We start from the raw sequence: 26,085 nt of genomic DNA, 5'->3' as shown, positions 1-26,085 counted from the left end.
TGGAACGTTTAAAGATGTCCTGGAGCCCTGGCTGGTGTAGCTCAGTGGATTGAGTGTAGGCCTGCGAACCAGACGATCGCGGTTCAATTCCCAGTCAGGGCATATGCCTGGGTTGCAGGCCAGTTCCCGGCAGGGGCAAGTTCCCAGCAGGGGATGCATGAGAAGCAACCATACATTGATGTTTCTCTTCCTCTCTCCTCCCCTTCCCCTCTAAAGATAAATAAATAAAATATTTAAAAAAAAAGAAAAAAAAAAGATGTCCTGGAGATTCCTAAGCCTCTCCTCATTTTTTTGAATTCTTGTTTCTTTATTCTTTTCTGGTTGGATGTTTTGTTCTTCCTTCTGGTCCATTCCATTGATTTGAGTCCCAGTTTCCTTTCCATCACTATTGGTTTCCTGTGCATCTCCCTTCATTTCAGTTAGTTTAGCCTTCATATGCTCCTCTAATTTGTGACTATAATCAACCAGTTCTGTGAGCATCCTGATAGACAGTGTCTTGAACTGTGCTTCTGAGAGGCTGGCAATCTCTCTGTCACTCAGAGTTATCGGCTCTGGGGCTTTGAATTCTTCCTGAGCCATATTTTGGACTGTATGGGCCTGTTACATATGAGGAGCGGAGCCCTAGGTGTTCACCAGGGAGGGGCAACTCAGTCGCTGGGTTGTGACGTTGTATGTGGGGGCAGGGCCAAAGAGGAGCAATGGAGTCCTATCTGCTGCCTCCCACTGCGGCCCCCACAGGTGTCGCAGCTGTCACCTTCACCCGGGCCCGTGCGTTTCATCCCAACTGCACTCGAGTGTGTCACCGCCATCAGCCCTCCACCACTGGGTTCGCCCCCTGAGGCCTGCCTTGTCCGTCTCACTGTGCACGAATGTGCGACCGACCGCGGTCAGTCTGCCCCACACCCTGACTGGGTCCAGGCTATTTGTGCACCTAGGTCTGGGGATCTTTCCTGCCTGACCCTGCTCCGCTGCTGGCTCTTCCCCTCTTACCGTCCCGGTTGAAAAGTTCGTTGTTGTCAGACTTCCGTATAATTCAATTTTCTGTTCTTTGACTGTGTCTTTGTTCTCCAAACCTTTGTTGTAGTCAAACTTGGTTGTGGGAGAAGGCACAGTGTTTCCACCTATGCCTCCATCTTGGCGGAAGTCCTGGTCTTATTCTTCTTGATTCATGAAAGACTTTCTGGAAATGTTTGTAGGATAACCTGAATGATTCACTTCATTTTTTCAAATTTAAAATTTATTTGGTAGCACCACTTAATATAAAGTCTCTCTTAACAATTTTTAAGTATATGTTATAACATTATTAGTTATAAGCGCAAGATTGTACAGCAGAGCTCCAGAGCTTACTCATCTCTCATTACTGAAGATTTAAACTCTCTCAGTAGCCACTCCCTATTTCCCCTTCCTGCCTGCTGCTGGCAACCATTTTGGTCTCTGCATCTCTACATCCTATGTAAATGGAATCATGCAGTATTTGTACTTTTGAACCTGGCTATTTCGCTTAGTATATGCTCTCAAGGTTTATCCATTTTGTAGCATATTGCAGTATTTTCTTCTTTTTAAAGGCCGAATAATATTCCATTGTGTGTATATACCATTTTTTAAAATTTATCTGTCAATAGATATTTAGGTGGTTTCTACATTTGGCTAGTGTGAAGAATGCTGTGATTTTTGAGGGCTAATATCTTTTCAAGATCCTGATTTCAATTCTACAAATTCAATGCAGTCCTATCAACATCCCAATGGCAATTTTTTGACAGAAATAAAAAAATAATTCTAAAATTCATATGGAACTACAATAGGCCATTAATACCCAAAACAATCTTGAGAAAGAAAAACAAAGCTGGAAGCATCACACTTCCTGATATCAAAATTCATTATAAAGAAAATGAAAGCAATAAAGACTGGTATAAAGACAGACATAGAGACAAACAGAATAGACTAGAAAGCTCATAAATATATCTATAAATATATAGTCAACTGATTTTGATAAAGGTACTAAGGATATATGATGGGGGAAGAATAGTCTGTAAAATAAATGGTGCTGAAAAACTGGATATTCCCATACAAAAGAATGAAACTTAACTCTTATATCATACATAATAATCAACTCAAAATGGATTAAAGACCTTAGAATAAGATCTGAAACCGTAAATCTCCTAGAAGAAAACAGAGAAGAAAAGCTTCATGACACTGGTCTTTGGTTTCATGGATATGACAACAAAAACACAGGCAACAGAAGCAAAAATAGGCAAATGGGACTACAGAAAAAGGAATAATCAATATAGTGAAAAGGCTACCTACAGGATGGTAGAAAATATTGGCAAACTATCAGCTATTGATGAGATTACATTCCAAAATGTACAAGGAACTCCTACAACTCAATAGCAAAACCAAACAAACAACTAATAATCTAATTAAAAAATGAGCTAAGGACTTGAAAAGACAGTTCTCCAAAGAAGACATGCCAATGGTCACAAAGTATATGAAAAAATGCTCAATATCGCTACTATTAATATTGATGACTAACCCTTATAAAGGACACTGTATTCTGCTATTCATCTTTAAAAGGATTTTTTTAAGAAAGGAATTATAAATAAAACATTTGTTTTTTGAATAATTTTTTATTATTTTAAAGTATGCCTGAAAATACCAAGGAAATGCAAGTCAAAACCACAATAGATATCACCTCACACTTGTCAGTTTGGCTATTATTTTTTAAAAAATGACAATAAGTGCTGGCAAGGATGTGGAGAAACTGGAAACCTTGTGCATGTTGGTGGGAAGGCATAATGGTACAGCTGCTATGGAAAACAGTATGGAGGTTCCTCAAAAAATTAAAAATAGAACAACATCTTTTGGCTATTTACCCTAATGATTTATTTCTGAGTTGCCCCACATGACTTGATTTTCAACCCTAATATCACCTTAAAATTTTATCTCATTCTGACACCAAGAGAAAGAGGGGAAAAGTTTAAATCAGACAGTGTATTATTACATTCTTGGAAATTCTGGTATGTGGGGAAATATCACTTAGTTTAGGCATGTACTGGCCAAATAAATTTAGAGCTGAGGCAATTATCTGGGTTATTCAAGATAAAAAACAGTTTTGTTTGAAGTCACATATAATTGGAGAAAAACAGATTTTAAGAAAGCCTCTAATTATCCAGAAAGTAATCTTTAGCTCTCTCCATGAAAGCCAGAAGTACAGAGGAAACCACAGTCAGATTTTCAATAAGTATTTTGGGGAAGTATTTTCTTCATATTTACACAACTTGCACCATCCTCCACAAGATGGCATGCAAGTTTGTGACATACTGTAACCAGTAGGCGTGATATTGCAAAATCACCATGTAAAATGCAGTGATACTGAATAATCACATGATGAATTATTATTTTGCCTTCCAAATTGCAAATGTATACATCACAGCAATGTTTTTCATAGGTAAGGACTGTTATCTTATAGCAATATATGTAATTACTTAAAGGATGTGTGACAAGAATTAAAAGTTTATTTACACAAGGCAAGTGAAGAGTTTGCAATGACTAAACCTTATAAAGGACAGTGTATTCTGCTATTCGTGTTTTAAAAGACACTTTCATGAGACTAAGAAAGTAATTATAAATAAAAAATTTGTTTTATGGAGACTTTTTTCATTATTTTAAAGTATGCCTGAAAATAATTCCTAGGAAATAGCATGGCAGTTCATACTGAATCTTACTGTGCTTCTTCGGACAGTAGAAGCACCTGAAATGCTTTTAACAAAACACAAATGCCAGGGCCCCCTCAGATAATTAAATTATAATGTCTGGAGGTGAAGCCCAGCCATCAGTATTTTCAAAGAGCTTCCAGGCATCCTAATGGTCCCTTGGACATTAAAATTCTCCAATAGTACTGTGGTTGCCTTCTTGTCTGCTTGTGGTTAACATCATTACTTGAACATAATACTTTTCCAACCTGAGCTCAGAGTTTTTCTTGCTATAATGCACCATTTAGTCCTTACCAAACAATTCAGACTTAAAATGAAGCCTGCTTGTTAACAAAGTTGTCAAAGAATATGGGACAGAACTGAATGTTACTCAAAAATAAGGTGACCAGTGTGTCAATGTGGTACCTAACTCTGCTTTTTGTCATGATTCAGCTAAACAATTGTTTTAGCTGCTATAATGAAGGATGTGGTGGGTCATATTCGTGCTCTCCCAGGTCTCTTTGGAGACCATGTTAGCATTTCTGTTTGGTGGTCCCCGCTCCTGCTACCTTTATTGGGCTTTACTTCCTTCAGTAACAGAACGACTGTCCTTGGGCTTTTTAAAAAAGAAACTAATTAGTCTCTCTTCTTTTTAAAGACTTTATTTATTTATTTCGAGCGAGAGGGGAAAGGAAGGAGAAAGAGAGGGAGAGAAATATCAATGTGTGGTTGCCTCTCACTCACCCTTTACTGGGAACTGGCCCACAACCCAGGCATGTGCCCTGACTGGGAATCGAACTGGTGACCTTTTAGTTTGCAGACCAGCACTCAATCCACTGAGGCACACCAGCCAGGGCCTGTCCTTGGACTTTTCTTGTACTTCACAGAGCCAGAAGTACCTGGGAATTTATCTCTTTCTGGGGTAACCCTTAACCACTTGGTACAAGGTGAGGATTAGAAAACTCCCTTCTTTTTTCCTTTGGGGAGGAAATAGCTCTGAGGCATAGGGTCCACTCTGCAGCTCCTGCTGGGATGAGGCTGACACTGTCTGTGTTGAGGTGGCCCTCCAGTTTGACTTCCTTCCCTTCTTAGTCTGGATTCCCTACTTCCACCCTGACTTTCCAGAACACATAATTAATAAGTCACCTGCACACAAATTTTCACCTCTGGATCTATTTCTGAGGAATCTTTAAGCCAGATATCAAAATCTCAGGCCACTGGGCTGTGGGACTATCTGTGTAATTAAAAAAAACACAGATACCAAGTTTGTACCCCCAGAGATTGATTCCATTAGCCTCAGGTATGGCCTGGACATTAGCATGTTTAAGGCTCTCCAGGTAAATATGTTGCTAAGGTTAAGACTCACTTTTAAGAAATCAACTGTTGAGTACATAAAAATCATGCTGGTTAGCCTATTGTAATACATTCACATTCCCAGGCCTCCTTACACCAGGTATTCTAAATCCATTAGGTCTGCATACCTGACAAAACTGAATGTTTCACATATATATAAGTAGATAAAATAGTAGAATGAATACCATTGAATTATCCAGCTTTAACAATTAACTCACGGATAAGGTTTTTATTTTATTTTTTAAAAAATCTAAAAATTTTTAAAATTTAAAAAAATTTTAAATTTAATTCTTGTTCAAGTACAGTTTTTTGTCTTATATTCCCAGCCCTGCCCGCCCCCACCATGTTCCCCATCTGCCTCCCATTTCCACTCCCCACCCTTAGTTATTCTCCACGTGTTCTTTATATTTCTTCATGTGAGTCCATCCCCTTTTCCCCTGTGATTCTCTCCCCTCTCCACTCTGGACTCTGTCAGCCTGTTCCATATTTGGGTGTCATTGGTCATATTTTGCTTGCTTGTTTGTTTTGTTGTTTAGATTCCTGTTAACAGTGATATCATATGGTATTTGTCTTTCACTGTCTGGCTTATTTTGCTCAGCATAATGTTTTCCAATTCCATCCATGATGTTGCAAAGGGTAGGAGCTCCTTCTTCCTTTCTGCAGCGTAGAATTCCATTGTATAAATGTACCATAGCTTTTTGATCCAGTCATTTACCGATAGGCATCTAGGTTGCTTCCAACTCTTGGCTATCATAAATTGTGCTGCTATGAACATTGGGGTGCATAGGTTCTTTGGGATTGGTGTTTTAGGGTTCTTAGGATACAATCCCAGCAGTGGAATTGCTGGGTCAAAAGGCAAGTCCAATTTTAGTTTTCTGAGAAAATTCCATACTGTTTTCCATAATGGTTGTACCAGTCTGCAATCCCACCAACAGTGGACCAGAGTCCCCTTTTCCCCACACCCTCTCCAACATTTGTTGTTTATTGCTTTGTTTATGATAGCCATTCTCACCGGTGTAAAGTGGTATCTCATTGTAGTTTTAATTTGCATCTCTCTGATAGCTAGTGATATTGAGCATCTTTTCATGTGTCTCTGGATCCTCTGTATGTCCTCCTTGCAGAAGTGTCTGTTCAAGTCCTTTCCCCATTTTTTAATTGGGTTAGTTGTCTTCTTAGAGTGAAGTCGTGTGAGTTCTTTGTATATTTTGGAGATTAAACCTTTGTCTGAGGTATCATTGGCAAATATGTTTTCCCATACAGTTGGTTGTCTTTTTATTTTAATGCTGTTTTCTTTAGCTGCGCAGAAGCTTTTTATTTTGATGAGATCCCATTTGTTTATTCTTTCCTTTATAGTCCTTGCTCTAGGGGACATATCAGTAAAAATGTTGCTGCGTGAAATATCTGAGATTTTCCTGCCAATGTTCTCCTCTAGGACTTTAATGGTGTCATGGCTTATATTTAAGTCTTTTATCCACCTTGAATTTATTTTGGTGTATGATGTAAGTTGGTGCTCGAGTTTCATTTTTTTGCATGTAGCTGTCCAGTTCTCCCAACACCATTTGTTGAAGAGGCTATCTTTACCCCATTTTATGATACTGCCCCCTTTGTCGAATATTAATTGACTGTAGAGATTTGGGTTTATTTCTGGGTTCTCTATTCTGTTCCATTGGTCTATGTGCCTGTTTTTATGCCAGTACCAGGCTGTTTTGATTACAGTGGCCTTGTAATACAGTTTGATATCAGGTATTGTGATCCCTCCTACTTTGTTCTTCTTTCTTAACATTGCAGCTGCTATTCGGGGTCTTTTATGGTTCCATATAAATTTTTGAAGTGTTTGTTCTATGTCTGTGAAATATGCCATTGGTACTTTAATAGGTATTGCATTGAATCTGTAAATTGCTTTGGGTAGTATGGACATTTTAATGATGTTAATTCTCCCAAATGGATGAAGGTTTTTAATGTGTGGGTGGTCCATCCATGAGCCACAGGCTGAGAAACATTGCAAAAATTTTTGTAAAGTTAGCTCTGCAAATGTTGTAGCAGTTATTGGATGTGTAATAAATACTTAAGTAAGTCTACTGGAGACACCTGGCTCAGCCAGAGATGGTATATTAGTTCAAATGTGCATACCTCAACTTCTGGCCAAGATGGAGGCATAGGTTGATACACTTTGCCTCCTTGTACAACCAAAAGAAGGACAACAAAAAAATTAGAAACAAAACATAACCAGAAGTGCCAGAAAATTCAATTGTATGGAAGTCTCACAACCAAGGAGTTAAAGAAGAAACATTCATCCAGACCAGCCGGAGGGGTGGATACAGGCAGCCTGAGTGGAGAGGACTCATGAAAAGGCAGTGGCTGGAGGACTCGGGTGGGCATTCCCATATTTTCATGTGGATAAACCAGGAGGAACAACTGGGGAGGGAGACAGACTGCACAACCCAGGATTCTAGCATGGGGAAATAAAGCCTCAAAGCCTCTGACTGAAAAAATCTCTGGTGGTTGAGTCAGCAGGAGAAACTCCCAGCCTCACAGGAGAGTTCATTGGAGAGACCCTCAGGGTCCTATAACATACACAAAACCACCCACCTGGGAATCAGTACCAGAAGGGCCCAATTTGCTTGTGGGTAGCAGGGGAAGTGACTGAAAGTCAAATGAAAGCTGAGTAAACAACATTGTTCCTTCTCTGACACCTCCCACACATACAGCATCACAATTCAGCCACATGGATTGCCTGCCCTGGAAAATACCTAAGGCTCTGCCCCTTACTATGTAACAGGCATGCCATGACAAAAAAAAAATATGGCCCAAATGAAAGAACAGATCAAAGCTCCAGAAAAAAATACAACTAAGTGACAAAGAGATAGCCAACCTATCAGAAGCAGAGTAAAAAAGACTGAGAGTCAGGATGCTCACAGAAAAGGTTGAGTATGATTGCAAAGTAGAGAAAAAAGTGAAAGCTATACAAAGTGAAGTAAAAGGAACCAACAGTGAAGGGAAGAGAACTGGGGCTCAAATCAACGGTTTGGAACAGAAGGAGGAAATAAACATTCGACCAGAACAGAATGAAGAAACAAGAATTCAGAAAAATGAGGAGAGGCTTAGAACCTCTGGGACAACCTTGAATGTTCCAACATCTGAATCACAGCAGTGCCAAAAAGATAAGAGGAAGAGCAAAAAAAATGAAGACTTATTTGACAACATAATGAAGGAGAACTTTCCTAACCTGGCAAGAGAAATAGACTTCCAGGAAGTCCAGGAAGCCCAGAGAGTCCAAAGAAGTTGGACCTAAAGAGGAACACAGCAAGGCACATCATCATTAGGTTACTCAGGATTAAATACAAATAGAGAATCCTAAAAGAAGCAAGAGAAAGGGATAGAGTTACTTACAAAGGAGTGACAATAAGGTATCAGCTGATTTCTCAAAAGAAACCTTGCAGCCAAGAAGGGGCTGGAAAGAAGTATTCCAAGTCATGAAAGGCAAGGACCTACATTCAAGATTACTCCATCCAGCAAAGCTTTCATTTAGAATGAAAGGGCAGATAAAGTGCTTCCCAGATAAGGTCAAGTTAAAGGAGTTCATCATCACCAAGCCATTATTATATAAAATGTTAGAGGAACTTATCTAAGAAAAAGAAGATCAAAACTATGAACAGTAAAATGACAACAAACAAAAACTAAGCAAACAACCAGAACAGGAACAGAATCAGAGAAAAAGATATCACACAGAAGAAGTTACATGGGGAGAGGGAAGGGAGGAATGAGGGGAAAGTTCAAGGAAGAATAGTAGGCATAAAATACATGGGGAGAGATAAAAATGGTATAGGAAACAGAGAACTCAATGAACTTATATGTACAGCCCATGGACATGAAATGAGGGTGGGGAAATGCTGGAGGGTTAGGGGGCAGAGTGGAGGGGTTATAAAGGAGAAATAATAGGGAAACCAATTAAGTTAAAGGAGTTCATCATCACCAAGCCATGCTGTAATAGCACAAGCTATAAATAACCAAGCTATTATGCTGTAATAGCATAATCAATTAAAATGCCTAAAAAATAAAATATATTAAAAAACAAACTTGCATACCTCTCTCATTGAAGATTAGAGGCTCTCAGGAGTGTTGAGAAGACTTCTGAGTCTGTCTGTGTTCATCCTGCAAATTTAATGGGATGAATGCTTGCATAGTGGTCTCTAACTTTAGTTAGCCATTGGACAAGGTATTAGATACAGTTAATAAAGCTTTCTTCTAGGAAGAATGAGGGCCCTAACAGTCCAGTGTAAGTATATAGGTAGCGAACTATTCCTTTTGCTTATAAAGTTAATGTAAGAGAGTGCCCTGATACTTGGAGGAAAGTAAAAAGGATTGCACGTGAAACTCCAACACTTTCAAGGGCAAGGGTACATATCATGATGCTTCTGTTGAAAATGCTCAGGATGAGGTTCTATTGCTTTCTGTATACGCCTTGGACTAAAATGCAGGATTACATGAACATAATTAATGTTTAGTTTAGAATTGTATCTGTGTTATAGTTTAAAAATATTTTATTGGAAATATATCCCTATGAAAAAATTTTGTAGGTGATCAATAATTAGTCAGTATTCGTGCTTTATAAACTCACAGAATGTTTTGTTATATATGATCTCACCTTTAACTGGAGCATAACCAACAAAAGAAAAATGCAAACAAAATATAACCAGAGACACTGAAATAAAGAACAATCTAACAATAGCCAGAGGAGAGGGGGGAGGAGACAATGGGGGGAAGGGTTTTCAGGAACTACTATAAAGGACACATGGACAAAACCAAGGGAGAGGGTGGAAGGAGGGGAGGGAGGTGGGTTTGGTTGGGGTCGGGGGTAGTGTTAGGGGAAAATGCAGACAGCTGTAATTGAACAACAATAAAATAATTTTTTAAAAAAGAAAAGAAAAACATTTAGCCCAGATCATACACATATACTAATTCCTTCAAGAAAATATTACCTTGGGTCAAACTAACAGATTAAACACAGTATATCAGCATAAGAGCTCAGATTCTAATGTCAGATAGCCTATGTCAAAATTTAGGTTTTACCACATTCTTGCTCTGTGGCCTTGGGCAAGTCTGTTAACTGCTTTGTGCCTCAGTTTCTTTATTAGTAATGAGGTTAATAGGACTGACCTCAGGGCTATTATGAAGATTAAATGAGGTCACACATGTAAAGGGCTTAGAATAGTGTTTAGCAGATAATGCTAAAAATATTAGGTAATATTATTAGTATTCTGGGGTAATAAACTCTTTTTTTCCCTACCTTTATGACAACTCTTTCTTATTTTCTTTCCTCGTTTATCCTCCTCCATGGACCTTCAAATTTTGGAAGTTTCTCAGGGGTCCATTTCAGCCTAGCCTGCCTCCCCTCCCCTTTCCCCCTCTCCCTTCCTTTCCTTTGTAAAAAGTGACATTGAGTTTTTCTGTTTCTATATCTTCAACAACTACATTCCTTTAATCTCCACACAAAATATTTTAAATCAACTTTAAATACAATGTTTTTTTAAAAAGAAACACATACCACTTTTCTTGCAGGAAGACAGAGAAAGAAACACAATGGCTCTGGAGCCAGAAAGACCTGGGTTTGGGTTTTAGTATAACCACTCATTGGTTATGTGTTTTGGACCATTTCCTTAACATTTATGAGCCTCAGTTTCCCCACCTGTAAGATGGGGCTGAGAAGAGTGTAATCTCATAGTGCCATTTTAAGGGTTAGATGAGAGAATTCAGGAAGATGCTAAGCACAGAATCCGGGACAGAGGAACTGGCAGCCATCACAGTTGTTGTTTTTATTGTCACTAATGCTAGGGACCCAAGGAACCCAGCCACAGGGCCTGTGAGGCTGATCTCAAAGCCCCAAGGTCCCAGCTCTCCTTGCTATGCTTGTCCTGCAGTTCAAGCTCTGACATTTCTAGTTCTGGAGCTTCTCTGAGAGCAAATAGTCATGAGCAAGTCTTTCAGAGAAGCTGGATTTTGAAGACAAGTCATCCAGCAGGACCCAAGGCTCCCCTGACCCCATAGTCTCTGCTGTGAGCTGTTGTCACATCCTGGATCCTGAGAGTGGGACTGCCATTATTATTCTTATGGCCCAGATAGTTCCTTACCAGTTGATGGTGTTATTGCAGATAAATTGGAGGATGGAGAATGAATTTAAGTTGCTTGGTCCCACAGAGAGTTAATTTCTCATCCCTTGGACTGCCTTCCTATTCGGGGAATCATTCACTTAGGTGGCTTTCCCAGCAATGGTCCTGGCTGCCTAGCAACCACCAGCTCCAACCTTCCCTGAAAAATGGCAGGAAACAGCACTGATATGAAGAACATATCAGTGCCATCAATTTTTTAAAAAAGACTATCTCATTTTATGAAAAATTAAACAACATAAACATACAGCTTTTTAATATATGTGTTTTTTCCCAGACTCTTTTACATGGGAAATACTCCAGTATTTCCTATGTAATACCAAAATGAAAGTGGAAACTGCAAATTTTGAGTGGCCACAGACATAAATATAGGTGACTTAAAAAGAATTATATACATTTATGTATAATGAGGCTTAGTGCTTGTGAGCCGTGAAACAGGCAACGCTACTCCTGTTTGCTCTAAAAGTAAATATGTGATGGATTTTACTGCAGTTCCTGAATGCTAACATCCTTCAGCCTTATCACACACACACACACAGCAGGAATCAATTTCATCTTATTTATATCTTCAGAAATGGATGGTATAAATTTAAACCAATCAGGACATCCTGATTCATCACAAAATTGATAAATTAAAAGGTCAGTAATTTTTTCAAACAATTTTTAATTTGCTTTGCAAACCTTTTGGGTTTAATCTTCTCTATTGAATTATTTTTGGGTCTACATAGTTATTTAGTCAGTAGCACTCAGTCTACTAACTCCCAATATTAATCCTTTAGTGGATTTTTGCCCCAGGTTTTTCTAATCACTTGACTCTCACTTCATTTGGAAATGACCTTACCTTTCCTCTTTGGCAAAAGTTTGTCTTAGGAATGAGATGTGGTGAGCAGAGAGGCATTATGTAAAATGACTAAAAGCTCAGCTCTTACACTGGGGCAAGCCACTTGAATTTTCTAAGTCTTAGTGCCACCTGTGAAATAGGGATAACATGAGTACCTATTACACAGTTGTTGTGACAATTAACAGACAGCATGTATTCAAAGCATTTATCAGACTAACTGGAAGATAGTATGAATGAAAGTCAATGGGACACTAAGAAAAAAAACAACTTGATAAAGGGTTGCCAGTACCTATCCCACAGAACATGAGATGAACAGATGTTCCAGGATTTTACTTTTTCCCTCTACAGCTCCCTGTCGCTTAACATCACGTCCCCCAAAAACATATCTTCAGAACCACAAAACAAAGAACATAATTTCTGAGTTCTCATTGTACAGTCAGCTTGCTTCTGTAAATGTAACTCCTTTTAATTTTAGCTTCGAGTGAAGTCTTGTAAGTGAGAAATGTTCAAGTAGCACACTGAATGTTAGAGGTTAGGAAAGTTAATTTGTAATATTTAAGTGCAGGTTATCTGGCCTGGAGTCAGTTGAATGGAGTATAATTTCATCATCATTGCTATTGGCAAATGTTGACTGAGCACCTGTCATACACAGGGCAGGCAGGAGGGCCCAGAACACAAAGAGATTGCAGGCCAGGTTCTTGGTGCACACCATCTGCTTAGGGAAATTGTTGGTGTCTCTGTAATATTTTGCCTTCTTTTTACTCTCCAATAAACAGTATTTCCTTTCCCCGGAGGGCTCTGGCTTCACAATTGACAGCATTGGAACCATTTCCACAGCAGCAGCTTTTGATTTTGAGAGGGGAGCTAGAAGGTAAATACTGCTACTGGCTTTTCATTAACCAAAATGTTTTCCCTTTGGTTTATATTTCTTCCTGGTTTTCTTAGGAGGAATGGTTTTCTTCCTAAGAAGGCCCCTTCTGGCCTTAATGGGCTCCTAAGTGAAGGTGCTGTTGTCATTGCCTTAAATGTGAACTAATCACCCAAACTATATTTCCACAATGTTTACTTTAGGTACTAGGGATAGCTGTTTCGGCCCCTCTCTGTTTATCTGCTGTCCCCAGAGCCAAACACTGATGTGATGTCAGTGGTGGTGTTTCTGACCTGAGGTGGAAGTTGTTGGGGACTTCTTTCTGGCCATCTGGGACACTGAATTTATTCACAATGTAATCCAGCAACTTTGAAAAGTTAATTGACTGACATTTCCTCCTGTTTCCTCTACATCTGCCAAATGGGGAGCCATTGGTGTGTAGTTATTATTTCTATTTTTTAATGGTTTCTATTACCACCTTTCCCAGTGATATGTTCTGCATCGAAGTACTTTATAGGAAAAGCAAATAGACCGTTATGCCCTCCCAGTAAGTTTGCTCCTGATTCTCATGACGAGTTTCTTCCTGATCACAAAAGTTGAGAATGGTACATATCTTAAGAGTCCAAAAGCAGAATGTACTTTCTCCTGCTGACTTCATATAGTCTGCTGGAGAAGAGTTCTCCTAAATTGTATTATCTTTATATACTTTGGAGATAGAAAAACTTAAAAATTTTTTATACATTTTCCTTTACTTTTAAATTCCTGTCTCCTATATTTATTCAGCCTCAATAGTTCTGGGAATAATGGATAATGTTCATCACAGTTTCCTTTTAATTTGGCCTGGTTCCTTATGGAAAATGATTATGTACATTTCAAGTTATTTATAAATCTTAAGATTCATTAACAAATGAGAATGAAGTCATTAATGAGAGTTTTAAAGGTTAATTTTTAGTCCTGGCTGGTGTAGCTCAGTGGGTTGAGTGCAGGCCTGCGAACCCAAGGATCAAAGTTTGATTCCCAGTCAAGGGCACATGCTTGGGTTGCAGGCCAGTTCCCAGCAGGGGATGCATGAGAGGCAACCATACATTGATATTTCTCTCCCTCTCTCCTTCCCTTACCCTCTAAAGATAAATAAATAAAATTAATTTTTATTAATTTTTTTGATAAGTGTAAACTAAACTTTTTTTTCTGTGTCTCTGATATCAGAGGTGCTGACACAAAAATGGAAGCTCTGCCTGTAGAACTTGAATAAATAATTATTTGGCTAGAGTTATATAATGGATACTTACTATAGTCCTCCAAAGAGAACCTTATTTCTTAATTATCTCTGCAACTCTAGAGTTCTTAGGGTCCCCGAATGAACTTCTGAGTGTGAACAAAAGACATTTCAGAATGCTTCATTGATTCTTGTCAATTCCTTCCCTTCAAAGGAGATATAGGAGCTGTGAAATTTCTTGTTCAAATGCTGATGCAAGAGTTAGAAGAACTCATTGGTTCCTTGCCCCCTTGCAGTCCACTTCCCAGCATCCAGTCAGACCACATGTAATTTGATGTCTTTGGGGCTGTGGAATACTGTACACACCTCATTCCTTAACATTCTTGTTGGTTAGATGTCTCAGAATTATTTTTAATATGTCTTTATTCTTAAAAGTAAATTGAACTTATGAAATTATCTAAAAAATAGTCACCTTCTGGTAGAAAAAGTTATAAGATAGGAGAAAATTGAGAGCTGATACAATTTTTAGGATAGATAAAAGGGAAGAGTAGTTTTGGCCTCAATTATTGGTACATTTCAAGGTAGAATGGATTTTTTTTTTTTCCGAGAGGGTGTCCTACTATCCTGGTTTGCCTGGCACTGAGGAGTTTCCTGGGATCTGCATGGGACTGTCAGAGCTTAAACAGGACAATCCTGGCAAATTGGGATTGTTGTGCAGATCATAGTTTATGGACACAAACAACCATCTTTCCATTAGGATGCATTTTTCCTCCATTCCAAGTGGTCTCATCCTTCAAACCCATACACCTCTCTGCTAAAATAACACTTCTTTGTTATCTAATGCTCCTAATATGTCCCCATAGCCATTATGTTGTTTTGAAGTATTCTTACCACCTTCTCCTTTGCATTTGTAATCAGTTTCCAGTATTGAAATATCAGCACTTAAAGACCCCATAGCCATATTTTTGCTCTACCAGGCTAAGGAGTCCACTTTGCTTTTTTTTTTAATTGATGAGAATTAATAGACGTTTCCAAGTTCCTTCTTGTCCTTTCAATAGATTTGACTAATTTGGTTCTTAATGAAGTGTCAGCCATTTCCAGCTGTTAAAATAACTGGTATGAGTGACAGTTTAACTAAATGGGTCAATTGTTTTAACTGGTTAGTTAAGCCCCAGAGTTTCTGTTTCTATGAAAGTTTGTTAGTTACTGTAAAATCTTAACTGTCTTTTGTGTGGTTGCCCCTTCAGTTTCTCACTGGCTATTAAAGTGGTCGATCCTGGAGGACTGTTCACTGCTGGGAATCTAAAGATTTTCCTCATCAATGTCAACAATAAAGACCCAGTTCTTACCTGTAGGTAAGAAGATAAAACTTTTTCTTTTAATTGACCTTGAAAATTGGATATGAAGATGTCTCCAAAATTCATAAATTTCTATTAGAATGCAATGAGTTTCTTTTCTGAGAAGAAAAATAAACAAGTAAAATATAAACAATCACTTAAGATATAAGAGTCTAAAGACAGGGCATTCTTAAAAACAGCAAAGAAAATAGTTTTAAAGTATAAAATGTGTTGAAATTGTAACAGAATCAGATGTTATTAGTGTAATATATCTTTTTTGCTATTTTGTAAAGTAACAGTTTTATTGAGATATAATTCACACACCTTAGACTTTACTCTTTGAAAATTTACAATTCAATGGCATTTAGTACAATTGTACAGTTTTGCCAAAATCACCTTTATTTACAATAATTCCAGAAAATTCCATCACCCCAGAAAGAAACCTCTTCCCCATTAGCAGTAGCTCTACAAACCCTCATCTCCCCCAGCCCCTGGCCACCACTAACCCATCCCATCTCTGTGGATTTGTCTGTTCTGGACATTTCATATAAATGGAATCACACAGCATGTGGACTTTTGTGTCTGGCTATATACACATGTAAAGTGTAAGCACAGATAGTAAAAATATACATGAAATTAAGGAACTAATAAAGAAATTATTGGCCAGTGCTAGCTTGGAGGAAGCTACTATGAAGCAGATATATAAAAAGGTATTTGAAAATTAACCTGCATGTAGTTTAACTGAAAGAAAATCTTTCATATAGCAACTTTAAAGTGCTTATTTCTTGAGCTAGAGGACAGAGGCAGATGACTTGTTCCATGGATTTAAAGATCTAATTCATGGCCCTAAATGGTGTGGCTCAGCTAGTTGAATGTCATCCCACAGAGTGAAAGGTCTTGTTCTTTTTAATTAATTAATTAATTAATTAATTAATTTGGTTTTGCTATTACAGTTGCCTCAATTTATCCTCCTTTGTCCACCCCCTCCAGTACTCCCCAACCCCTCTGGCAATCCTCCCTCAGCTGTTCATGTCCGTGGAAAAAATAATTTGGGGGCAAATCCATTTCCTATACTTGCTCTTAACATTCCCCTGACTATTCTGTTATTACCAATTTGTCCTTCTTAATCCCTCCCCTTTCCCCCTATTCTCCCTGACACCCGTCCCCACTGACCACCAATCCCAGTGGTCTTCATATCTATAATTTTGTCTCTGCTCTGCTTGTTTGCTTTCTAGATTCAATTGTTGATAGTTATGTTTTATTACCATTTTAATATTCATAGTTTTGATCTTTTTCTTAAATAAGTCTCTATAACATTTAATACAATAATGGTTTGGTGATGATCATCTCTTTTAGCTTTACCTTGTCTGGATACACTTTATCTGTCCTTAAATGATAGCTTTGCTGAATAGAGTAATCTAGGCTGTAGGTCCTTGCTTTTCATCACTTTGAATACTCTTGCCAATCTTCTCTAGCCTACAGTTTCTATTGAGAAATCAGCTAACAGTCTTATGCAAACTCTCCCGCACATAACTAACTGCTTTTTTATTGCTGCTTTTAAGATTCTTTAACTTTTGGCATTCAAATTGTGATGTGTCTTAGGGTGGGCCTCTTTTCATCCATCTTGTTTGGGATTGTCTGTGCTTCCTGGACTTGCATGTCTATTTCCTTCATCAAATTAAGGAATTTTTCTTTTATTATTTTTTCAAATAGGTTTTCAATTTCTTGATCTCTGTCTTCTTCTTCTGGCACCCCTGTGATATGAATGTTGGAACATTTGAAGCTGCCCCAGAGGCTCCTTAAACTATACTTGATTTTTCAGATTCTTTTTTTTTCTTGCTGTACTTATTGGATGTGTTCTTCCTTTTGTTCCAAATTATTGATTTAATTCTTGGCTTCATCCACTCACTGTTGATTCCCTATAAATTATTTTTTATTTCAGTTAGTATATTCTTCATTTCTGCCTGGTATTTTTTATACTGCACTGAGTTCCTTGAGTATCCTTATAACCAGTGTTTTGAACTCTGCATCTGATAGTTTGCTTATCTTCATTTTGTTTGGTTCTTTTTCTGGAGTTTTGTTCTCTTCTTTCATTTAGGCCATTTTTCTTTGTTTCCTCATTTTGGCAGCCTCCCTGTGTTTGTTTCTATGTATTAGATAAAGCTGCTTTGACTCTGTGTCTTGGTAGCATGGCCTAATGCAACAGGGGTCTTGTAGCATCCAGGGGCATAGCCTCCCCTATCTTCCAAGTCCCGTACACAAGGTAAGCTGAGTACTCCCTCCTCATGTAAATAAGTCTTAATTGTTGTCTGCAGGTCAATGGGAGTGATTTGTCCAGTCCAGATAGCTGGTAGGACTGGTTGTGACCCCTGGCCTGCAACCACCTTCCTCTTTGGCTTGTGGAGGTGATTGGAGGTTGCTCCAACGTGGTCTATAACTGTCCTCTGGGTGCACAGACTCTGGGGTTTCCCGGTTGATGCAGGCCAAGGTCTGCCTCCACCTGTGTTTTGTCTGTGGCCCCTTGGTGTAAACTACAAAGCAATGTGTAGATGGTGGCTGCTAGTGACAGGCCTGGGGCTACTCAGCGAAAGGTGTGAGGGTCTGGGCTCAGCTGCTGCTTGTTTGAGCAGATTTAGAAAAATCTGAAGCCTGTGCCTATCCCAGACCTTCATATGGAAAAGCTGCCATTAGTGGGGAGAAGAGTTTCCTGGGGTGTGCTCTTAAATTGGATGGGGAAGAACCTGAGGTAATTGTCAGGGCAGGGATTACCATGCAAGCCAGGTTGATGGAGATTCAAATATGGTGCCACCACACTGCATCTGTGTGAGGGAGGTCTTGGAAAAGGTACAATGTCACTGTCTGCAGTTCTCTCTGAGAGGAAGCTGTCTCTCAGTTCTTGCCCTGATGTCAGACACTTCAGTTCCTCCCCATGTGCCACTGGTACCCTTCAAGCTGCTGCTCTGGTACTACAGCCCAGAGCGGGTGAGTCTGAGTAAGTTTGTGTGTAGTATGAGGCCCTTTAAGAGGAGAGGCCTGAGAATCCTGCAGTTTCTTCCACTAACCCAGCCCCCACTTGTTTTTACAGCTAGAAGTTATGGGTTCTTATCTTCCTGGAACTGGAAACCTGGGCTGATTGGTCTGATGTGCGGGTGGGATCCCTCTCTCTTGAGACATCCCTCCATTTTATATCTACCACACATAGGTTTGGGACCAGCCCATTCAATGTCTCTGCATCTCTCCCCCCCCCCCCCCCCCGCCTATCAGGATAAATGTGGTTTCTTTAATTCCTTAGTTGTCAGTCTTTCACATGGCTTGAATTTCTGATGGTTCTGAGTGATGGTTCTGTATTTTAGTTGTAATTTTGCTGTGGTTGTGTGAGGAGGTGATTGGCATCTTGACTGGTAGTCAGTGTAATACACTCCTAATGTCTAATGGGTTAGATCAGGGGTGTCAATCTCATTTTCACTGGGGGCCACATCAGCCTCAAAGTTGCCTTCAAAGGGCTGAGTGAATGTAATTTTAGGGCTGTATTAAATGTAACTACTCCTTAAGTAGGGGCAAGAAGCTCAGCGCTGCCACTGGGTAGAAACAAGGTGCCTGATTGGATAAAACAAGGTGGAGGACTGGATTCGGCCCGTGGACCTTGTGTTTGCCACCTGTGAGCTAGATTATCTCTTACTATCTTTGAGAAAAATTGTGATTAAAATGATCACACAGATAGTTTATAAAAACACATTGGGGTAGGCAATTTTAAGACACTGGTTCTTACTGCAGGGGGATGAGAGCACTGTGGTTAAGCATACTGTCTCTAGAGTCAAATAGGCTTGGGGTCAAATCCCATCATAGCTACTTTGATATTTACTTATGAAAGTTACTTATTTTTTTTTTAAAAGCTCAATTTCCACATCTGTAAAGTGAAGGAAAAATAGTATCTATTTCCTGGGATATGAGAAATAAATAGGAAATATGTAAAAAAATTCTTAGCACTGTGTCTAAATAATAGGCAAGTGCTGAATAACTGGCTTAGCTATTAACAACATTGTCAGTTTCCATTGTTATCATTACTACCTCTAGCCCCTTACTCCTCCACCACCTTAATACACATCCAACAAGCACTACTCTAATAGTCTTTTCTTTTAAAACAAGTTTATCCAATATTGAAAATGGTGTCTTGAGTGTTACTTCTATAAAGTCAACTCTGCATAATAAAGTCAACATCACCCTGGATGAAGAAATTCCAATTGGGAAAATGATTGGAGTATGCCAGGCAACTGATGAAGATAATTTGGGAGATTTAACCTTTGAGCTAAATCCGTGGAATGTTTACTTTGAAGTTGACAAAGGTAGGTTGAGGTTTGTTTTCAGCCAATTATATTTTTATATGCTATTTTATTATTTGCTTATATTATGTCTCCTCTGTAAGACTGAGTTTCTTGAAGGTAGGTTATCAGATTGTCTTCATTTGCAGAACCCCCCAAAGAAGCACATAGTACTATATATATTGAATAACTCTGCAATACTAGTTCTTTGTCTGCAGATGAGCTAACACATGGCTCTTCATGGCCGCTACAGAATGAATGCTTTGGCTCTGCACCCTACATGATATTCCTGCTCATCTTCTTATATGTAAATCATTCTGCTCTGCTTTAGGTCCAAATTTTCGTGAGAGAGAATCTGATTGGACTCTTTAGAGTCAGTAATTTACTTCTCAGCCAATTAGCTGTGGNAAAATGGTGTCTTGAGTGTTACTTCTATAAAGTCAACTCTGCATAATAAAGTCAACATCACCCTGGATGAAGAAATTCCAATTGGGAAAATGATTGGAGTATGCCAGGCAACTGATGAAGATAATTTGGGAGATTTAACCTTTGAGCTAAATCCGTGGAATGTTTACTTTGAAGTTGACAAAGGTAGGTTGAGGTTTGTTTTCAGCCAATTATATTTTTATATGCTATTTTATTATTTGCTTATATTATGTCTCCTCTGTAAGACTGAGTTTCTTGAAGGTAGGTTATCAGATTGTCTTCATTTGCAGAACCCCCCAAAGAAGCACATAGTACTATATATATTGAATAACTCTGCAATACTAGTTCTTTGTCTGCAGATGAGCTAACACATGGCTCTTCATGGCCGCTACAGAATGAATGCTTTGGCTCTGCACCCTACATGATATTCCTGCTCATCTTCTTATATGTAAATCATTCTGCTCTGCTTTAGGTCCAAATTTTCGTGAGAGAGAATCTGATTGGACTCTTTAGAGTCAGTGATTTACTTCTCAGCCAATCAGCTGTGGCTGAGGCTGGGCATCAGTCAGATTATGTGGTATACAAGACTTCTGGAGCTGAGAAGAGAGGAGATGGTCACTTTTAGTACATGTGCAGGTTTGATTCATTGTAGCCAGTGCTGTCGGTGTCCTATCCATATCTCCCCGACCTTAACATTTCAGTTTCCCCAAATTCAGCTGCTAATATATGCATTTCTTTGCTTGAGGTAGTATTTGAGGTCTGACATCTGTCCCCTTCCTGACCCACAAATAGCAGATTCAAAATGTTGGGGAAAATACTACCTGTGCCATAACCTCTCAACCAAATGTTGAAGATAATTGGTATAAAAGTGGCCCAGCTCCTTGTCCCTGGAATAGAACAATTAATTGTCAGGGTGTGTTTTACACTGGTTTACAGAGTTCCCAGTGCTATTAAGCTCTAGTTGTCCACTGTAGTAAGTTGCTTGGTAATATATTTTTATCAGCAGCCTTCCCATCTCTGTTTCACTATACCCATGCCATGTTGCTCTGGATCACCTCCCAAACAAACTATTGCACTCAAATCCTCATCTCTGGCCCTGCTTTTGAGGAAGCCCCACTTAAGGCAGTCACCATTCCTTCTTATTTGAATTACTGCAGAAATCGTTTAACTGGGCTTCTGCTTTCACAGTTGCTCCCTCCATTAGTGTCAGCAGAACAACTAGGAAGAATGAAAACAAAAGGCAAATTGGGTCATACTCCTCCTCCAAGTAAAGCCCTCCTGAGATTTCCCTTTGCACTCGGAATGGAATCCAGACTTCTCATCCTCAAGAACCTGTATTTTCTGGTCTTTATCTCTCTCTCTCTCTCTCTCTAACACCTTCCTATTTCTTGTTTCCTCCTTGTCCATTACACTGCAGTCAAGAAACAGGCTGCCTGTTTCTGGACCTTGGTCCTCACACCTTTCAGAATCTGACCATTACACATTAAATTTATATTATCGTTTTTATTCTCTTAATAATATGCCTATTGATTTTTTTACACTTGTTTACTGGTTAAGTTCTCAGCCTAGATTGTAAATTCCATAAGGACAGGGAGTGACTTTGTTGTGGTATATACAGTATTCAGCACAGTACCTGGCACATAGCTATCATTCCATAAATGTTTGTTGAATGAATGAGTAGATAGATCGGTGGAAGGGAGTATAGTGAGTCATTATTTTGTTAATGTCTTTTTAGTTATGATGTTCTCTATTTTGGGAATGATCTCCATTTACTCACCACCATTTCCTATCCTGTATGTTCTTCAAGTCCTAAATTAGGGGCCCTCTTTTCCAGAAAATCTTCCCTGGTCCTCTAAATTAAAAAAATGTTTTTTACCATCAGTTAACATAACATTATGATTAATAAAGGCATTTTGGCAATAAACAATTGCACATTGTTCCTACATTTTAAATGAATTTTTTAATTCTACTGAGGAAAGCACAAATCATATTTTATCTCATTCATTGTCATGTAATGAAGTAATTTTTAAAATGATAGCATGGATGTGCTTGCAGCAAGATGTGTTGTTTTGTTGTAGAGCATGGGACCATCGTCACTGCTGCCCGCCTTGATGTGGAGAGAGCTGGATTTGCACGCATTCAGTCCTTCTCCATTAAGGCTTGTGACCAAGACCAGCGGTGTTCGGCAATTCCAGTGACAATCTATATCCATGGCATTAATGACAACTCTCCTTTCTGTGATCAATATCTGATTAGGTGAGCTGAGATGAGTGTGCTGGGTTAAGAATGCAGAATGGAAAACAGAGGTATTGCTATATTTATTTGCTCAAATAAACGTGGGTCAATCATCATTTGGACTCTTGCACAGTCTCATATTCTGGTACTCAGAAATGACCTGTTGGAAGCTGTGCTTCCCAGATCTGAGTAAGTTCTTGAAAGCCTATGTTTTGGAGTCACAGACATGGCTTAGAATCCTGGTTCTATCACTTATTAATAGTATGATCTTGGGTAATTTACTCAAGACCTTTGATCTTCAGTTTCTTTTGTTATTAAATGGAATAACAATAGTTCTTATTTTATAGGGAGTTTTGAAGAATAAATGAGATAATTAATGTAACGTTCTGAGCACAGTGCTGAGCATGTGGTGTCAGTTTCACAATTGCTATTTATCATAGTTCCATAATCCCTTTTCTGAAACCCTTGGCACTGGGTGTGTTTCAGGATAAAGTTTATTTTTTTAATTTTAGGAAAGTAATATAGTATATGTACCATGTATTATGCAAATGTCCTAAATTCAAATCCATTAATATCTTTGCAGTAAATATATGAATACTCACAGTAAGTGGGACAAAGAAAGATCTGACAGTTTGGATAATGTATGGATATCAATAGTTAAGGTCAGGTCTCATTTTGATAACAAATAAGCTATGAGAAAATTCTGAGTTTCAAGACTCTTGGATTTTGGAATTTGGATAGGGATGGAGTTGTGTTCTTGTCAGCATGGCTGTTTTTATTACTTGAAGCTCAGTCTCCTAACCTCCATGTCTGTCGCTCTTCTATGTCTTCTGACTCTAAGCTCTCAGCTACACATAGGAGAGCTGTGTCTGTGTTTCCCAGGCTTTGTTCCTGATTATTTGGCTTCTGATAATTACTCCCCATTTGGTCTTATTTGGGTCCCCATTACTCTACCTTTTACATGGAGTTGATAATCTCATCTGCCTCATAGAATGATTATAAGGATCAAGAACAGCAGGGCTTGGAATTTGTTCAGTATGGGGTTTGGCATATTCTCAAAAAATGTTATCCTTTTTTCCTCCTTCTCTTTTTCCTTTTTCTTTCCCCAGGAAAATTATAGTTAATTAACCAAACACCCACCACATGCTGTACCCAGTGCTATAGTTTCTGGAGGTGACAGAAATATTTGCTATGTTTATTTGCTATTAGGAGGTTGTATCCTGTCAGGATGATAAGATGAATACATATGAAAGAAACAATAGTAAAAAGTACAAGATGGTTTTAAATTATGTGTGTTGTGCTTTAATTGTTGAGAGGAAGGACATGTGGGATTGAAGTATTCAGGGGAGCTTTTTGAAGGAGCAAGATCTATGCTAGTCTTTGAAGAATGAGTAGAATTTAGACTCTGAAGGCTTATGAGTGAGCACTGGGGCAGAGAGATCCCAGGGAAAAATGGGTGAACACATAGAGATGGAGGTAAGGCCACTATAGAATGGTAAGGTTTGTCCCTCTTGACCACACCATACAGATGTTCTAGATTGGAACATCCTCACTTATCTGATTCACACTCGAGCATTTCCATTGAAGTGTCTGTGATAGACCTATAAACAAGCATCTAGCTGGGTGCCAAAAAGAAATATTCCCAGAAAATGAGGAAAGGTTTACTAAATTCATAGCACTATTTTGGAAATGGCTTCCCAGATGATGCCCGAAACCTGGACTCTTTTCCCATGATAAATAGAGCAGTCACACATGTGCATTATCCAAACTACTGGATGTTTATGCAAAAAATATTATGTTTTAAAAGACCATCTAAACCAAATTTTCTTCTTAAAAAACAGGTACACAGGCAAAGAAGTGATTGCAAATAATACCGTAGTTGCAAAACTATTGTGTCATGACCTTGATGAGCCTCCTGATGTGATATCTTATGCTCCAGGCTTGGGGCCAATTGGTTCTGGACAACTCTTTGAGCAAGTGCCAAATGCTGAAAATTTCATCCAGGTGAGCACCAGCTGCTGTTCCTCTCAGGAGTGTTCCTAAGGAGGCAGAGTCATTTCATGGCCACAGTTGGGTGCTGGTAGATTCAAAAAGAGGAGCTCTGACACAGCAGATAGGGTCTGGCCCCCTCTGCTCTCTTGCTGGAAGGCATGTGGTCAAGTGCTTTATTATCTCATTGCTGGCTATTATTTTCTCCTTTTTAAAAAAAAATATTTTATTGTTTATGCTATTAGAGTTGTCCCACATTTTCTCCCTTTGCCACCCTGTCACACCACACACTTCCTTAATCAGTCCACTCATCGTTGTTCATGTGCATGATTCCTTCATATGTGTTCTTTCACTAATCCCTTCACCTTCTTTCAATCAGTGCTTACCGCCCCTCTTCCCCTCTTACAGCTGTCTGTGTATTGCCTGTTTCCATGCCACTGGCTCTATTTTGCTCATTAGTTTATTTTATTCATTAGATTCTTCTTTTTTAAAAATTTTTATTTATTTATCTTTAGAAGGGAAGGGAAGGAGAGAAATATCAATGTACTGTTGCTTTTTGGTACATCCTCTGCTGGGAACTGGCCCCTGCTAGGAACTGGCCTGCAACCAGGCATGTGCCCTGACTGGGAATCGAACTGCGATGTTTTGGTTCGCAGGCCCGTGCTCGATCCACTGAGCTACACCAGCTAGGGCTTTCATTAGATTCTTCTTATAAGTGAGATCATATGGTATTTGTTATTCATGGACTGGCTTATTTCACTTAGCATGATAGTCTCTAGTTCCATCCATGCTGTCGTAAAAGTAGGAATTCCTTTCTTTCTGCTCTATATTATTCCATTGTGTAGATAGTAGATGTACCACATTTAATCCACTCATCTACTGATGGGTACTTAGGCAGTTTCTAAATCTTAGCTATTGTAAATAGTGCTGCTATGAGCATGGAGGTGCATAAATTCTTTTGAATTGGTGTTTTGGGATTCTTAGGGTATATTCCCAGCAGTGGAATTGCTAGGTGAAAAGGCAGTTCCATTTTTAGATTTTTTGAGGAAATCCTATACCATTTTCCACAGTGGTTACACTAACCTGCATTCCCACCAACAATGCACAAGGGTCCCCTTTCCTACACACCCTCACCAGCACTTGTTGTTTGTTGATTTATTAACGATAGCCTTTCTGACCAGTGTGAGGTGATGTCTCATTGTGGTTTTAGTTTGCAACTCTCTGATGTCTAGTAATGTTGAGCATTTTTTCATATGTGTATGGGCCATCTATATGTTCTCTTTGGAAAAAAGTCTATTCAGATCCTTTGCCCATTTTTTATTTGATTATTTGTCTTCTTGGTATTGAGTTGTATAAGTTCTTTATGTATGTTGCAGATTTAACCTTGTCCAATGTATTTTTGGCAAATGTGTTCTGCCATATAGTCAGATCTCTTTACATTTTGATGATGGTTTCTTTAGCTCTATGGAAGCTTTTTAATTTGCGTAGTCCCACTTGTTTGTTTTTCCTTCATTTCTCATGCCCTAGAGAGAGATATATCAGCAAAAATATTGCTACATTAGATATCCAAAATTTTACTGCCTGTGTTTTCCCCTAGTATTTTTATAGTACCACAAACTATATTTAAATCTTTTATACATTTTTAATT

General features: G+C 38.8%; 1 protein-coding gene across 5 annotated transcripts in view; it reads left to right on the top strand.

The window, feature by feature from the left end:
- The window catches only part of LOC118983410 (cadherin-related family member 3-like), a 112,501-nt gene that overhangs the window by 31,795 nt on the left and 54,621 nt on the right, over positions 1 to 26,085 (top strand). For all 5 annotated transcript variants that reach the window (XM_037040863.1, XM_037040865.1, XM_037040862.1 and 2 more), the window contains 5 exons: positions 12,824 to 12,918; positions 15,379 to 15,486; positions 19,615 to 19,811; positions 22,292 to 22,469; positions 24,290 to 24,452. In XM_037040863.1, coding sequence (XP_036896758.1) covers positions 12,824 to 12,918; positions 15,379 to 15,486; positions 19,615 to 19,811; positions 22,292 to 22,469; positions 24,290 to 24,452 — 741 coding nt within the window. The remainder of the gene's footprint in view (positions 1 to 12,823; positions 12,919 to 15,378; positions 15,487 to 19,614; positions 19,812 to 22,291; positions 22,470 to 24,289; positions 24,453 to 26,085) is intronic.

This window comes from Sturnira hondurensis, unplaced genomic scaffold (genome assembly GCF_014824575.4).
Source record: "Sturnira hondurensis isolate 20B ecotype Veracruz unplaced genomic scaffold, ASM1482457v3 Scaffold0002840, whole genome shotgun sequence".
Taxonomy (NCBI): domain Eukaryota; kingdom Metazoa; phylum Chordata; class Mammalia; order Chiroptera; family Phyllostomidae; genus Sturnira; species Sturnira hondurensis.
This window is presented reverse-complemented; position numbering and strand designations above follow the sequence as displayed.